The sequence below is a fragment of the Aulonocara stuartgranti genome (genome assembly GCF_965226115.1).
Source record: "Aulonocara stuartgranti genome assembly, chromosome: 15".
Lineage (NCBI taxonomy): Eukaryota > Metazoa > Chordata > Actinopteri > Cichliformes > Cichlidae > Aulonocara > Aulonocara stuartgranti.
The window spans coordinates 9909562-9925783 of NC_138951.1; the positions used below are offsets into that span (position 1 = coordinate 9909562).

General features: G+C 39.2%; 3 protein-coding genes and 1 long non-coding RNA gene across 5 annotated transcripts in view; 1 reads left to right on the forward strand and 3 right to left on the reverse strand.

Annotated features, from left to right (window-relative positions):
- LOC309689786 (cilia- and flagella-associated protein 45-like) overlaps positions 1–12244 on the forward strand; it is a gene marked incomplete at its 5' end in the record, with an annotated part of 45572 nt that extends 33328 nt beyond the window's left edge. Inside the window, 11 exons of the mRNA XM_082506450.1 lie at positions 8641–8751; positions 9405–9514; positions 9791–9935; positions 10033–10203; positions 10296–10474; positions 10628–10757; positions 10856–11002; positions 11081–11194; positions 11298–11491; positions 11586–11810; positions 11912–12244. Coding sequence (XP_082362576.1) covers positions 8641–8751; positions 9405–9514; positions 9791–9935; positions 10033–10203; positions 10296–10474; positions 10628–10757; positions 10856–11002; positions 11081–11194; positions 11298–11491; positions 11586–11810; positions 11912–12023 — 1638 coding nt within the window. The 3' untranslated portion in view covers positions 12024–12244. The remainder of the gene's footprint in view (positions 1–8640; positions 8752–9404; positions 9515–9790; positions 9936–10032; positions 10204–10295; positions 10475–10627; positions 10758–10855; positions 11003–11080; positions 11195–11297; positions 11492–11585; positions 11811–11911) is intronic.
- Positions 860–3971, reverse strand: LOC309690076. Its single transcript, XR_014271603.1, has 5 exons — positions 3932–3971; positions 3200–3810; positions 2676–2823; positions 2227–2314; positions 860–1645 (listed from the first exon to the last, which is right to left on the reverse strand). It is a non-coding gene; the product is annotated as an uncharacterized lncRNA (long non-coding RNA).
- Positions 5378–8647, reverse strand: LOC309688842 (adenosine 5'-monophosphoramidase HINT3-like). 2 transcript variants are annotated; one of them, XM_082504862.1, is made up of 6 exons: positions 7675–8647; positions 7401–7518; positions 6217–6286; positions 5973–6099; positions 5572–5623; positions 5378–5537 (listed from the first exon to the last, which is right to left on the reverse strand). In XM_082504862.1, the coding sequence occupies exons 1-5, from the start codon at positions 7759–7761 to the stop codon at positions 5576–5578; spliced, it is 450 nt and encodes a 149-aa protein (XP_082360988.1). In that variant the 5' UTR covers positions 7762–8647; the 3' UTR covers positions 5378–5537; positions 5572–5575. The 2 variants fall into 2 exon arrangements, with proteins under 2 accessions (XP_082360988.1, XP_082360987.1); XM_082504861.1 differs by having other exon boundaries at positions 5384–5623.
- Positions 12245–12382: 138 nt separating the features above from the next.
- Positions 12383–15597, reverse strand: LOC309688841 (adenosine 5'-monophosphoramidase HINT3-like). The gene is made up of 5 exons (XM_082504860.1): positions 15417–15597; positions 14167–14284; positions 13892–13961; positions 13202–13328; positions 12383–13018 (listed from the first exon to the last, which is right to left on the reverse strand). Exons 1-5 carry the CDS (start codon positions 15525–15527, stop codon positions 12908–12910), a joined length of 537 nt encoding a protein of 178 aa, XP_082360986.1. The 5' UTR covers positions 15528–15597; the 3' UTR covers positions 12383–12907.
- Between the last annotated feature and the right edge of the window lie 625 nt (positions 15598–16222).

A 16222-nucleotide genomic window follows, 5' to 3' on the forward strand; every position in this document is an offset into this window, starting at 1 on the left:
AGTTTGGAGATGCGAAAGACATACAAGGGAGTGTTGCAGAGCTCTGAATTCTGCAAGTGCTCCTGTTCCTCCTCACCAGGAGATAGTTTTGACTCTTACACTGAAAAAAATATGTTGTTGGATTTACTTAATTCAATGGTGGACATTTGTTGCACACAGATGTTTTGCTTTGGCAGCAACTTAAACAATTGAGTTAAATTAACACAATTTATTCATGTTCAATAAACCTGTGCAATTTGTGTTGATAAAATGTGACTTAAACATGTTTTGATGAAGTAATTTGAGCTCTTGAAATATTTTAATCCTTCACAATTTTCTCACTTTATCCCAACACCATTCAATAACTTTTACCCAATACTACTTGGTCACTTAAATACTACATGTTATCTTCAAATTACATTTTGCTATTATATTCTAGTATCAAATACACAATTTTCAAATGGAGGCCTTATAACAGATTATATTGTTCTCTTCCAAGATGGTTGCTGGCATCCACCAGTAACCTTTCAAAACAAAATGTCTAATTTCACTGCATTGACAGTAGGTAAAGAATTAAACTGACATTACTCCACTACTGAATCTATATAAACCAACAGTTAAATAATGTCAGTTCTTCCGTGTTCTCTGGAATCAATCACAGCAAAGAAATTAGACTCTTTCTTTTGAAAAATGTTGGGAAAGAACAATACAAAACATTCTATTTAAGGCCTCTGACGTCAAGATTCAGTTAAACAACAATTATAACTAAACAATTTGAGGTAATGTTAGTTTCCATTAACATTAAATTAGGTTACTGAATTGGCAAACACCTTCCTATTAACATTACCCATTTTACCCCAATAACTAAAGAAATTAGCACTTGCAGGTCAAAACCTTTATTCAAGAGATGCAAAAATAACATTGATACGGTGAGTGACTGTCAAAAATTACGGCACTGATCATACTGTGACATCTTGGTTCAAAACAGCAAGCTTAGAAATATTCAACGTTCCTTACTTCAACTGAATGAAACTGAAAATACCATTTCACACGGCCCATATGGGATATTTAGACTGCATAACTGTTCATGCTACATCTCTTCACTAGTAAAAGAAAGAAAAAATACAAAGAGAAATTTAAAAATGCTGCCAAACAGACAGAGAACTTGTACAGAGCAAAAGGAAAAACAAACAACAACAACAACAAAAAAACGGCTCGTCCTCATGGCAGTTGCAGTGTATATAAAAATGAACCCTGCGATCTGTTCCTGGAATTGAGCTTCAAAAATGCAGCAGAACAAGTGTGAGATTTAAATGTCTTCTCACCTAGAGCTGGTCACCTCACATGCATAACAGTGAGCTTCGTTGCAGGAGCAGTTTTGTCTTAGTTGTGAGCTTTTCTTGAGAGCTGAGTTGCTTCCAACTCCATTACCACCCTTTGAATCACCTCAAAAGTGTAGCAGAGTTGTGATGGGTAACTCATATTGAAGGAATAAAAAAAGGTCCAAACAGCATGGCTACTGCAAAGGTCACGTTATCCAGATCTTGAAGAACTACTATACCCTCGATGATGATGCCAACGTCAGAAAAGTCATTGCCTGGTGCATCCTCTGGAGACAGATGTTCATTGTGGTTTTCTCAATCTGTGCAGTGGCCTCAGTCAAGTCCTGGTTAAACACAAAACATTTCTTTAAGATTCCTTTTTAAACTCATCTCTTTTGAATCTACCAGTTCTAATGTTAGAGTAATTTAAACCAATGCAAGCAACATAGTAAATAGCTATAGCCAAAGAGTGGCCTGCCATGCTGCCATTCATGGTCTAACAGAGTTTCTAAGAGAGGGTGAAAAACATAATTTCAAATGCTTTACATTAGTTTTTCTTAGAAAGACACCGGCCCATCAGAAATCCAGGTTTTGTCACTCAGAAGATGTTAGAATTTAGACTTTCAGCCCCACAATTTGGTTAGCTGTTGGTCTTTTTTTTTTTCAAACAAAAGCTAATGTAAATATTGGTGGGATTTTCCTTTGTTCACTAGAATGACAAATTTAAAGTTTTTTCACACTGATGTGACCCCTAATACAGGGGTGGGGCCTCAAGGGCCGGCGGCTGAGTTCACTACCAGGCCTCATGTGAACTTCAAATTATTAAAGAGGACTACTGGTCCTAACTGGTCCAATGAGGATCAAGTGGATAACTAAATGCATTTTAAAATGTTGCAAAGCCACAATCTACTCATAAAACACTCACCATGAACTCCTGCACCAAGATGTTGCAATTGTCTTTCACACAGATGCGGAGCACTTTGATGAGACTCCCTTTGAGCATTAATGTCATCCTAAAGTATTATAACAAAGAAAACAGAGATTTGTGAACTTTTCAGTAGCACAGAAGAAAATGATCCCAGACCAAAACTTAAACCAGTCAACATGCAACACCAGCATCTACAAAGCAATATCAAAAGTTCCTGTTTGACATCAACTTTATGGATATATAGTTTCCAGAACATTTATTTTTTTAAAAAGATCAATTTTTCTCAGTGGGCCAGTAAATGCATGACGGAAATTATGGCATCCTTTCGGTGGAATCAGTACTCACAGGTAATAGTTGACTGTTTCAATGGATGCAGCATAAAAATCTTTTACTGACCTAATGCAATACATATACACTTTGTAGTTAAAGAATTTTAAAGTTCTTACTGTCATCATGGCAGCTACATCCTTTAGCTTTGTGCCCTGTTCCCCCGATCACTTTGCAAACACTTTCAGCAGACTGTCAGAGAGAAACTCAGCTCCGTCAGAAACCTGTAAAGGCATGGTTGGGATGCACTGGAATGCTGCATTTCATCTGAAATGACATAAAATTATTTTGAAATAACAGCAGGCACTGTGCTTGGTTAATAATCAGTAATGTTTTGTTGAATAAAAACTGTGTTTCCAGATCTTATGGGATTAAAAAAATCCAAAGATGTTTATTTCTGATTTGCAACCCAAGAACCCACAAGTTACAACCTCATTTTAGTTCAAGTGTGCATTAATGTGAGTCCAGTAATCACCTTTCTGACAATACATACAGGTATAAGTCAAACCTATGGCAGATTTTGGATTTCTCAGTTGTATTAATAGGGTGGTCTATTTGAGTATGCATGCACCTAATAATTATAAAAAACCTATTATAATTAAGTTACAGAAACCTTAAGCGAAAATAGAATATACTTTCTTACCATAACACCTTGAACCCACAATCCATCAGCTGACTCCTGGTGAAATGCAGAATAGATGTGGTCTCTCAATGTGCATCAACAAAAACAAAAACAAAAGGACAGCAGGTGAGGGCAGGAGGGGTAGGGATGTAAGCTAGCATAATACCGCTGATGATATTAGCTAAAGCTGTTCAATGTCCAAAATCTCACTAACACCACGGTGCAGTAAATACACAATGTAACTGAAGAGTCAGTTGACAAATCTATTCACACAGAAAACCAAATTATGTTATGAGTGCCTCGTAATTAGGTTTAATGTGATATTACGGCTCTTGTGCCAAAGACAAATTCAAATGAAAAAGCGCCAATTCTTTGATAACAGATAAAACAGCAAATAAGCTAACGGCTCTTTTTTAGCATGTTACATGGCGGCACTTTAGACGTTTAACTACAGTTGGCTGAAATATGGTAAATATTAATTCAAAAAATCAAGACATACCAAAAAACATAGAGTTGGCTGCTCGACTTGACTGAGATGGATGCATTTTTTAAACCACGATCCAAAGCCCGCGAGATGAAATCACGCGTGGTTTCACGAGATTTAACGTTGCTATCTTATTGACTTACTTCACCTGAACATGATATAAACAATTTAATACACCCTTTCTGCATATCATGTAGTTTTTACACTATATAGTTACATTTATCTTTAAAACATGAGGCAATTGTGTTAAATACATGCAAGATGCTTACATAAATCCAAGAGATGGCCAGTCCCTTTTTTTCAGTGTACTGCTGAATATTTGCCTTGGAGTCATGTCAGTGTCCTGTGTGAACAGTTTTGAAAATGCATGGACTGAAGTGACTCACCAGTTTACAGGAATGGAGCCCTTGGCAAATGATGTCATGCTAACACTTTTTGATGGTTCCTACTTTATCATTTTAAATAAGTAAAAAAAACAGGCTGCGAGTCACCATATGAGGCCTGTTGATGCACGTGGACCCTCCATGTAATCTGCCATTGTGAGAGTTCCTATTGCATTACTGACATCAAGTGGCTCAGAGAAAGAACTGATCCGGTTAGAAAAAGTCTGACCCGCTGTGCGTTCTGACTTATTCTATTAATGAATGATATTTTTGAGTTAGAGATATAATGTATTGATAAACAAAATAGTAGCTAAACTGGAACTGTTTGCATTCATTTTCCAGTTTGGATTCTTGTGTTGCTTAGATAATTCTTGTAATGCTTTTTGTGTTGTTAGATGCTTATCGTTCCTTTCTGCTTATCCGTTCACTGAGTTTTTTGTTTGTTTCCGTATTTAGTTAAGCTATTTGCTATTTTCCTGTTTTAATATGAAAGTTGTCGTCTGTTCCTGCTTTGAGTTTTACTTCCTGCCTAGTTTGCACCTGTGTATTTTTCCCCCAGCTGTTTCCAGTTCCTTTATTAATCCTATGTGCATAAATAGTCCTGTCCTTTCCCTGAGTCTTTGTCATAAAATCTACACATCTTTCCCTGTGCTTCCTGTTTTTTGGACTTGGCATACAGCCTGATGCAGGTTTATTTAACCCTGCATTTTGATCTGTGACAAAAACTTTGTGATGTGCACCACAAATGAAACCGATAAATAGTCATGAGGATTACTCTCTGGGGATAATGTCCTCTCCACATCAAAAGGAGTCACTTGAGGTGAATCAGGCAACCTGCTAGAACGTCTCCTAGATGCCTCCTAGGTACAGTGTTTCTGGCTTGTCCAACCACATTGCTGGAGTCATGCAGTTAGCATTGCTAAAATCCAACACTCATGAAAGCATTTATATTGGCATGCTGGGCTCTTCCAAAAAAGATCCCAGCATGCCAATCAATAACTGGCTTTCTACTGTGACTAAAGAGTTAGTTCACTGAATTCTTTTCAGTGAAAGACACAGATGTGTTACTGAGTGGTCAAGTTTACAGATTTGAAGAGGAACTAACCAACAAACCCTTCATATTCTGCTAATTAACATGATCGTGAAAGCACTAATGGAAAGTTGAGCAGTTACAGTATAGGATACTGAAGGGCTGCATGTGTTGTACCTATGTTTGTAATAGGAGAGATTTGGAAGAGCAACCTTTAAAACAGAAATCATCTCCATTATTTGAAGCCTTTCAAGATTTTTTTTATTAATATTCATGAATTCTATACCATTTATAAAAAAAAGAAAACAGAAGTAAAAAAAATTAATACAAAGAACTCTTCTCCACAACCAAGTCAGCATGCGGCATGGAGGAAAATATTCAAACGTATTAGCACCAGAATGCCAAACAGGCTGGAGAAGTCATGCAAAGTGCACTCAGTGCGGTGGACGCTAATTAAATAACCTGTAAGCAGCAAACAAGGTTGCTACACCTGCATCTGTTCATTTCACTTTGCCATGAGTCTTCAGCTGTGAAAGCACTTTGTCTACCTGCAACAGAGCAAAACTGAGGGTTAAGAGTATTCACATGTAGTAAATTCACTCATTTTAAAAGCTCTTCACTTTAAAAGAAGGTAGCACTTAAAGGTGTACACAACACACATAAAAGACCTAACATGGGAGAGAAGATGTGGCTTGTTTCTCATTTTGACATCAGAGAATGGCGTCAGTGATAATCTGCAATAATCTCTGATCTGATTTTTATTGAATTCCTTTAAAGCATAGACCGTGATAGCAAATGAGAAACAAATGTTACCATGCCATATGTCTGTCTAGTGATATTAAAAATAAACAGTCCCAATTGAATTATTTTCCTTGGCTCAATCCAGCCCTGACTTACTGTAATAAACCAGTAAGACTGCTGCCCGTAGCGAAGCTGAGACTTCAAGTTCATCTTACTGGCTGGAGCTAGAGCGTGGAGGTGGAGGTGGGGAACTGACGAGAATGGAGGGAGATGAAACCCCAGCCTACAAAATAAAATTAACAAAAAGATATTACAACATGAAAAAAAAACTGTTTAATTTGAAAGCATAATAAAATTCTAAGTGATAAAGAGTCGCAGCTCATCACAGGGATTGTTTTACCTGACGTCATCGAGGCTGCAGACTTTGTTCTTCTCCAGTATACTTCTTCCCATTTGTTCCATCCGCTCCACTGTCAACAAATAAAACTTATCGGCGATGTGCGATCAGAAAGTCAAGATTATGCAAGACAGTTTTACACATATGTACATATACTCCCTAGCCACTTTATTAAGCACACCTGAACATTAACACAAATATCGAATCAGCCAATCACATAGCAGCACCTCAGTGTATGTAGACATGGTTCAAACAGAACGTTAGAATGAGGGAGAAAGGTGACTGACGTGACATTGAATGTGGCATGGTTGCTGCTATCAAACGGGCTGTTGTAGGCATTTCAAAAACTGAGCTACTGGGATTTTTTTTCCCCCATAAAACCATCATTAGAGTTTACAGAGAATGGTCTGAAAATGTGAAAATATCCAGCGAGTAGCAGTTCTCTGGGTGAAAATGGCTTGTTGATGACAGAGGTCAGAGGAGAATGGCCAGACTGCTTCGAGCTGATAGGAAGGAACTCAAATCAACACGCTTTGTAACCGAGGTATGCAGAAGAGCATCTCTGAAAGCACAAGCCTAAAAAAATGGTTTGTGAACAGTCACCAGATCTCAGTCCAGTAGAGCTCATTTGGCGCGTAGCGGAACAGGAAATTTGTATCATGGGTGTGCAGCTGATTTCTGAAGACACAATTAATCATTTCATGGTCATGGTGGCGCTTTTAAATCTGTCTTTACAGACACAAACTACAAAGCTAAGCTCACTGAGGTCATACTGGTGACTCAACAAAACAATTTACTCATTAACCTGAATTTACTATAAACTATTATTAAAATAGTTTGTACTGATTAACCAGATGGCTGCTCCTCCCTGTGCAATGTTCCTTCTGTTGAAAGGGAGTTTTTCCTTTCCACTGTCGCCAAGTGCTTGCTCATAGGGGGTCATCTACATGCTATGTATGACCTTACAATATGAAGCCGCTTGAAGCAACTATTGTGATTTGGTGCTATATAAATAATCAGTTGCTTGGAAACATGTTGCTTTAAAGGGTGGGGTGCTTTTGTGTAATCAATCATAACTACCGACCGATTTTCCCATTGACCAAGTCTTGTCAGCAGAAGTTGCTACCAGGAAAAACAAACAAACAAACAAGCAAACAAACAGACTGATTAAGTTCATGTTTCCTCACCTAGAGGTATGTTGTCCATCTTAAGGGTTTTACAGTTGCTGATATGCATCCTGGGAATAACCAGGTAGTGATGGGTGGCTCCAGGCTTCATGTCACGAAAGCAAACCAGCTCATCGTCCTGTACACACACACACACACACACACACACACACACACACACACACACACACACACACACACACAGAGAGAGAGAGAGAAAGAGAGACAGGAATTTCCAGTGGCTAACTTTTTTTTCTCCTTAAACATGAATGAATGTTGTTGTTGTTTTACTCACGCTCAGCAGGATCTCTGTGTCAGTTTTGTTGTTTACTATTTCACAGAATTTACAGTCATCAATCCCAGAAGCCTCCAGCGTCCCCATTCGTGAGTTTTAAAGCGTCTTTTATATAGAGCGCAGTAAATGCTGTAATATAATTCCTGGGTGTGCCCAGAGACAAAGGCAGGACAATCGCCCGAAGACAGAGCTAGTCGAGCCCAGAGTGCACCGTCAAATTATTTGTCTTAGGAAAAAAAATAAAATAATAAATATATATTTTATTTTATTTTATTTATTTTATTTACGAGAGCTGAACAGGTTCAGTCTGAACCCCAAGTCAGAGATAAATTTTTTGATAATGGAAAGTTGGTTGAACTTTTAGACAAAATCTATAAAAATATATCAAATTTTAATCTGCATATATGAGTTTTAATTTGTATCACATTTGCTACATAGGCCATACTTTTGCACTTTAGTCATTAATAATGTGTCATGCAATTTCTATCATTTTTTTGAGGGTAAAAAAAAGTCACGCTGATGATGTAGAAGTCTCAAAAACTCACAAAAATTCATGTATCAAATATGATACGCTTGACTTTAAAGGAGTAGAGGATGTCTAACGTTTGCCCTTCTGTCACCATAGCAACAGATTACTCGCCAATTAAAATCCGTGTCGCTACGTTTTTAAAGTTTTTAAAGAAGCTAAGCGCATGTCTATAGATGGGAGAATAACACTGAGTATTGCAGCTATATTAGTCTTAAAACTGGATAATCTTAGAAACATTTATTTTCCGTTGCCTGGACTTTGTTAACGGCAGATCATGGTAAGTCTATATGTTACAGCGAGCACTGACAAGCCACTTTTCATATTGCCTTAGATGCTAGATCCTGTTTTTTAAATGCAAAAGATACTATTCTATAAAGTCTGTATTTAACGCTAGAAAAAGTCCCTGTATATTCATCCACTGTTGTTTTCAATGCCAGCAGAGACATCCGTCCAGTTCCAGAGCTAGCTCTTTTAGCAGCTGCTACCGCCCACTGAGCCCAAGCTCTCAGGTGGATGATGACGACATCCTCTTTGGGAGCCCAGACCCGGTGAGTGTTACTCTCACAGAGTGAAATGTCACATCTTAACTACACTCACCGGCCAATTTATTAGGTGCAGTTTATTAGCACCACTTTTTGCCCTCTGAATTACCTTAAATTTTCAACAAGGCGCTGGAAACATTACTCAGATTTTTGCTCCATATTGGCATAATAGCATTACATAGTTACTGCTGATCTATTGACTGTACATCCACCATAAGAATCTCAAAGGTGAGATTTCGTGACTGTGGAGGCATTGGAGTAGAGTGAACTCACTGTCATATTCAAGAAACCAGCCTGAGATGATGTGAGTTTTGTGACATGGTGTGTTATCCTGTTGGAAGCAGCGATTAGAAGATGGTTACACTGTTGTCAATAAGGGGTTGGAGATGGTCAGCAGAACTACTCAGGTGGGCTGTGGCATTTAATTGATGTCCAGACAGTATTAAGGAGACAGTGTACCTAGTGTCTGAGTTGCTGCCAAGTGATTGGCTGATAAGATATTTGGATTAATGAGCAAATGAACCTAATGAAGTGGCCAGTGAGTGGATATCACAAGTAAGAAAAAAGAAAACCCAAAAAGAAAACTGAAAATACTTGTGTGTTGAGTTCACTAATTATGGTGCTATTTTGCGGGTTTTTATCAACTAACAACTGCTAAGATATCATCACAGCTTTGTGAAGACGATCCTTGTGAGGAAGCTCCGTCAAAGATCAAAAAAGACAAAGACACCATTCAAATCATCTCTAAAGACCTCATCCGCAATCTCAGGTAGTCCCAAACCTGTTGAGTTTCTCCGCTGGTTTAAAAAGCATAATGCACATTTTTAAAACATGGAAATGGAAGCAATTTGATTACATTTAATATGAATTTAAAAAAAACAATGGTGCACCTAACAGTTTTCCATTAATGTATGACCTGGTATCGTTTCAAGTGATTTAGAGAGACAATTAGATTTTTTTAAAAACAAATGTCATGATGATAATGATGTTTTAACCCAAAATGGACATCCTCACCACAACATAATTCCTCCTGTCGTTATGCCAGAATCCCACTTAACAGTCCTTTGGGAAAGTCAGTCTTTCTCCCGTCAGCTAAGTATAAACGCATCATTTTAGCATCCCAGGCTAACCTCAAGGAGGAGAGAGAGGCTTTTCACCAGGCTTATCAGAGAAAGGAGGAAGAGGAAACGGTAGGATTCATGGCTCTGATGATGTTTTCTTGGACATTAACACAAGAGGCTCGTTCCTGTGATTTTGCAATATGATATCTATATGATGGCTCCCCAGAAATCCGCAGAGGAAAGGAAGCAGCAGATCCAGGCAGCAGATCTGTCCCGTAAGAACAACAAGGCCCTGACTGAGCTCGAGCAAGAGGCCCGGAAACGTTCACAGAGCTTGCTGGAGCAGTCTAACGCTTTAAGGATGGAGCAAGAAGAGGAAATCAAAAGGCTGAACACGGTAGGAATTGGCTGGGAGTATGTGGATGAAGAAAACAAAGGCGGTGTCAATTCACACACATATAAATGCTTCTGTTTTTGTCACTCCCTCAGCTTATTCTGAATGCTCAATGTCAAGCCACAATCAATGCTCAGCTGGAGGAGAAGAAGCAGATCCAGGCAGAGATGGAAGAGGAGGAGAGGCGCCTGGATGCGGTGATGGAGGCAAAGCGCCAAAAGGGTCTGGAGACTGAAAGGAAGATCGACGAGCTGAGGAAACAGCACAGGAACGAGTAAAGAGAGCACCTTTTTTTTCTTCACCAAATGGTTTATATATTCTTAAAATAACTCCAAGGATGGGAAGACGTTAAATTATGCACTTTATCTGATCCAAAAAGGAGGCCATTAGGAGATCTGTCACTCTGTTTGTGTGTGTTACATTTCAGAGGAAGAGCGCAACTTTTAGAACAAATTCAGAAACATCTAGAGGAAAAGGAAAATGAGAGAAAGATGAGAGAGCAAGAGAAACAGCAAATAAAGGAGAACCAGAAGAAGATGGAAAAGGATGACCTCAAGGTGCACACACGGCCCATGTGCAGACTTAAACTCACTAACGTGAACACAGTGCAGTGTACGGGAGTCAGTTTCATCTCTGACCGGCTGCTTTGTTCCAGGCTAAAGAGAAGAATAGGATGGAGCAGCAGCGTATGCAGGAGGAGATCATGCGCATCAATGCTGAGACCCTCCGAGTCAAGGAGCAGAGGATGAAGGAGGAGAAGCTGGCGGACATTAAAGCCATGGAATACATTAAAAAGAAACAGGTCAGCTGGAAAAGCAACTGAACTCTGTAGATCGGCTACAGATGTTTGTTCTCTGCTGATATTTTATTGTTTTTGCAGGCGAGGGACGCGGAACGTGAAGCAGAGCAAAAGCGGATAAGGAAAGAGAAGGAGATGGAGATTGCTAAGCTGAGGGCCCAGCAAGAAAAAGATCGAAACTATAAGGCAGAGCAGGTCAGAAATTGTTTTTGAAGCGTTAACCTTATTACAGGTGGATTAATATGACTTTTAACTGTTCTCGGCCACTTGTGCTGGTGTTTCTGCGGATTTTAAAAAGGATGAACTCTGTGCCCATCGGCATCAAGAAGAGTTACAAAAGAAATGGAGGGAGAAAAACAGAGAGCAGGCCGTGAGGAAAGCACAGCAGGAGGCGATGCTGGGGGCTGCTCGGCTGGAGCAAGTTCACAGCAAACAGCACTACCAGACAGTGAAGGCCACCATAAAGAAGGAAGAGTTTGATCGGATGCTGAAGTAAGAAAGTTGGGGGGCTTTTGTTTGTTTTTCCCACCTCAGTGTGCATTTTCTGCACGTTTTTGCATGAAATTGCTATTTTTCCTCCACACAGGGCTCAGAAGGAAGCAGAGGCCAAAGAAAAGGAGCAGCAGGAGAGGCAACGTCAGAAAGTGCTGCGCCACGCTGAGGCCGTCAGGCAGCAGGTGAATGAGCGCAAGAAGCTTGCCAAAGCTGAGCATAGAGAGGGGTTCGGGGAGGCTGACAAAATGCTGGAGGAAGCCCAGCAGCGACAGATGCGCCTGAATGAGATAAAGGAAAAGAAACTAAAGGAGCTCAGGTAAGCATGAGCAGGTTACTGTAGTAATATTCAGGCATGATTGTCATATATCAGGTTTACTGGATATAATGAATGAACCTAATGTGCATGTCTGTGTGCAGGGTTATAGGGCTTGGTGAAAAATACTGTTGTGAAGTGGAGAGAAAGGCCCAGGGACTCATTTTGTATAGCTCCATAATTGAAACAGTAGTTTCAATTACTACTCTAAGTTAAAATATGTTGGATTAAAGTCATATTTCACTCTCAGAGGTGTATGATCATTGGTCTATGCCCTCCAACTCTGGCTCACTGATACAGTTTGTAGGTTTTATTTTTGTGTAATATCTGCATTTGAGTCGTGTCCCGTTCATTCACTGGGAGGTTTTGGGATGGGGGGGACGTTCGCAAGATGGGTGTACAGCCTACACATCTGCATCAACTGTGTGACGCTATCGTGTCAATATTAACCAAGATCTGTGATGTATCCAGCAACTTGATGAATCTATATTTATCTATACACACATATCTGCCAGTGAGGATTACCAGGATTATGACACTGTACTAAAATAATTAACATTAGAAAGTCACAACACTGGCCTTAAAACTTAATTACCTTAATTATTAGTTTATTAAAGGGTTCTCCATGAATGATTTTTTATTTTATTTAAAAAACTGTTTATTTTTTAATATCATTACAAACAAGCAGACACACATCCAATACAGAGGCAACAGTATCTCCACACATTTTTCTTCTTTACAGTGACTGTCAGTAATAGAAAACTCTCAATAATGTTATTTAAATAAATAATTTTATTTTAAAAAATACTTAGTGGAATCAGTCTTGTCTCTTCTTATGATAAAAGTACAATTCATTTCCCACGTGCATTCATTCAAAAACGACACTGTTACAGTGCACGAGCACAAAACACTATAGATAAAATCTGACCGTTAATTTTCTATATTGCACTGGCCCGTGCAGAGGTCAGTCACTGCTAATGAATATTAAAGTGGTAAATATCGCTCTAAACAATTACAAAGGCATTTCAAAAGTGTCTCCAGTCTTCATTCTGCCTCAGCGATTCTTCTGAGATTTTTTGGTTTTGTTTCCCTGCTCTGATCTAAAGTCCAGTCTGAGCACAATTGATGCACTGAAATAACTTGCAGTTCTCTAAATAATGACACCGGAGTGGTGGGGAGATACTTTTAAGACGCTTGCGTAAAACTTCTTCCTGCAAAGGGGAAATTATGAGTTTATCAGTTCAAATGTGAAGTAACAGAAGTAGCCTGATAAAAACAGTGACTGCATGGAAACCGCTGCAGTGGTTTAGTTATTGTAGTGTAAGAAAACTAATAAAGAAAATCAAAGAAAAAAAAAAAACAGAATGAGGAAAGAAGTCGCCTGCAGTACTCACAGTAACAAAATAGTTGGTTTCTGGAGTGAACTTATACAACATGTACTTTGAGATCTGGCTGGCTGGGGCGAGCACGTGGAGGTGGAGGTGACCTACTGAAATGAAGGGCGGCTGGTGGAACCCCAGCCTGTGGAGAAAAACACATCAGCACTGAAATTCAGCCGCCCAGAGCAGGGATGAAACGCTTACAAACAACAGAGCAACTAGACCCCTCACTCCATGTTAAACTATAATTATATAGATTACATTAGCACGAAGATTACTTATGCAGTTACTTAAAGCAAAAGATTCATCCACCCTCCCTTTAATATCATTTTTTAAGATACACTGTAGCTTTTTTAATTTAATGTTAAAAGTAAGATTTTTACTGAGTTTTGGCTTCGGGCAGCTACAATGCACCCAGCAGAAACTGCAGGATTTTACTTCACACTCGTATTCAAAACTACGGCCAATTTTGGATCGCTGATTAACCTCATATGAGCGTGAACGTGAATGATCGTCCGTCTCTGTGCTTTAGCCCTGTGAGTGGGTGGATGTATGCATGGATGAATGCAAGGATGGATGGATGAAAAATGGGTGTCCACTGTAAATGATTCCTGAATGCCCACTAGAGAACTTGAGTTTGCAGACTTTGCCTTTTTACTAGTATGAATATTTTTTCCGGTACTTCCAAGAACCGTCTCCACCAACCTTATATCCGCCATGTCAGTAATCCCTTGGGCGTGGAGCACATCTTTCCCCAGTTTAGCCATCCTTTCAACTATTGGAGACATGATTTCTTATGGGTTATGTGATATAGTTTTGATAATCTCAAATAGTTGGAAAAATAAGAGTATCAGAAGTCTATAGTACCAGCAGTAATAGTCTAGTTTAAAGTATTTAAAGGAAAACTTGCAGCAGTAGTGACGACAGGATAGCCACAGTGTTAGGAGATAGTATGGTAAGTTGACAGAGGACTAACTGACCTAGATCAATGTGTCCTTTGTGCAGTGAGAAGCAGCTGGGTATGTGCTCTCTGGGAACAACCAGGTAGTGGTGAGGCGCACCTGGGAAAATGTCGCTGAAACACACCAGGTCTTTAGTCTGTAGTCGGGGCAGAAAAATGAAAGAGTCATTCAAGCTGTGAATGCAGCACTATCAAGACTCAGTACAGTATATTTCCCTGGTGGATCAGAAAGTACCGTGTCGAGGCACTCTTCCTATTGGAGGCGGTAGCGCTACTCCAGCTGTGCACATAAAAGAACCGGGAAACCCCGGACACAAACTCCCACTCTGCACAGTACATGAAAAGGTGGCAGTGGGACTCAGTTTTAAAATATACAGCATTATTATTATTGTTATTATTTTACTCACTTTTTCTGAGTAGATACATTATTACACATACCTGATGAATGTCAGACTGACTGAAACACTGAGGCTTAAATGTATTTGCAGTAAGCGAGGCAGCGTGTGGGAATTAGATTTAAATTGTCATGGAACTTTTCCACCTGTCACTCATTCAGGTGTGCGGAGACTTTGAACTATTAATTTAGCTGCACATAGATGAAGAGAAACCCACCACTTAAAACCAGCCTTAAAATCTTTTGATGCTTGGCTACTCTCTTTGCCTCGGCATTGTAAGGGGTCCGCGAGTGTCTTGAAAGGTGCATATAAATAATAAATGTATTATCATTACTTAAGATGTAACCAGTCCTCAACCAAATAAGAAGTCATGCATGGACCTGTGCCTGCGCAGGGACCCTTTAACGTTTTGGTGATTTGCAGGTGTTAAAGCATCTGGATTTAAACAAAGTGCATTTTTAGATTTACACACTTTAGAGTGGACCTGTTGTGCTTTTCTTTATTTTCTGTCACATGACAGGTTTTTACCTGTCTGGGCTGGTGGGTGCTCACATTACAAACAGCCAAAAGAGCTCAGACTGCTCTAAATGCCCTGTTTCATACAGTTTTATTTGTTTTGGCTCAGAGTTGCAAAACAGCTCTCGTCGTGAAATGCCGCCCCCGCGGTTTCCCTGCTGTAGTCTGTTTCTTCTATTAAATAGCTGATTTGCCATACGCTTTAAACTTCATCTGCCGTCAAGTGCTAAAATCTCCAACTAACTATGTGTGTGTTTAATAGTATATCAAAACCTCGGATCCGCAACTTCCGGGTACAGTTTCCTCCTATAACACCTGTATCGCTCTACATGGGATAAAAAAAAAAAAAGCATCTCACCTCTTTTATTATCTTTGTGTTTTCGTCTTTTTTGTTCGCTATTAAACAGAAAATACACGTTTCAACATAATTTACATCTGAGTTTGACCAGTTGGTCGCTGTGTCCTCCATGTTGCCTGAGGACGGTCTCTCTGTTGCGTTTCCTGAACACTTTCCGAAGATCTTCTATGACGTGCAGAGAGGTTACTCAATGCTTTTCTGAGAACTCTGCCCTCCTAATAAACATTGTGGAAATGAAGGCAGTCGGGCAGGCACTACTATCGTCACTGATTTCTACAGCTGATTCACAAGGTCCCGATTCGATTTTGTTCCATTTTGAGTCAGTCAGAAATATTATAATTTTGTCCATTTATCTAGGATATGTCCTGTCGAAAGAACCCTCTAAGCCTTGTAAATTAAGAATATTTAATTCAAAATTATTTGACTATTTCTCTGCAGTTAGTTTGCACTGAGTTTGTAGGCTGTGTATAAAAAAAAATTAAGCTGCCACTTTATTAGATGTGTAAGCATCACAGCAGATGCCTTTGTGTCAAAGTAACAGGATAAAACAGAAAAACTTGGAGATTTTGCTGGCATGGTTTTTTTATAGTAGATAACACCCTTAAAAATATTCTGCAGTAGATCAAAAACTTAAAGCCAGGAATCCGTATATGGAGATTACCTGATGTTGCTGCAGTGAAGCAGTGTTATTATCCATCCAACCATGCAAAATAGGATTTTTTGCAATTTTCAGGTGGTCTTAAACTTTTGATCGGGACTATATTTCAACATAATTTTATTTTAATATTCACAATTCTTAAAGAATG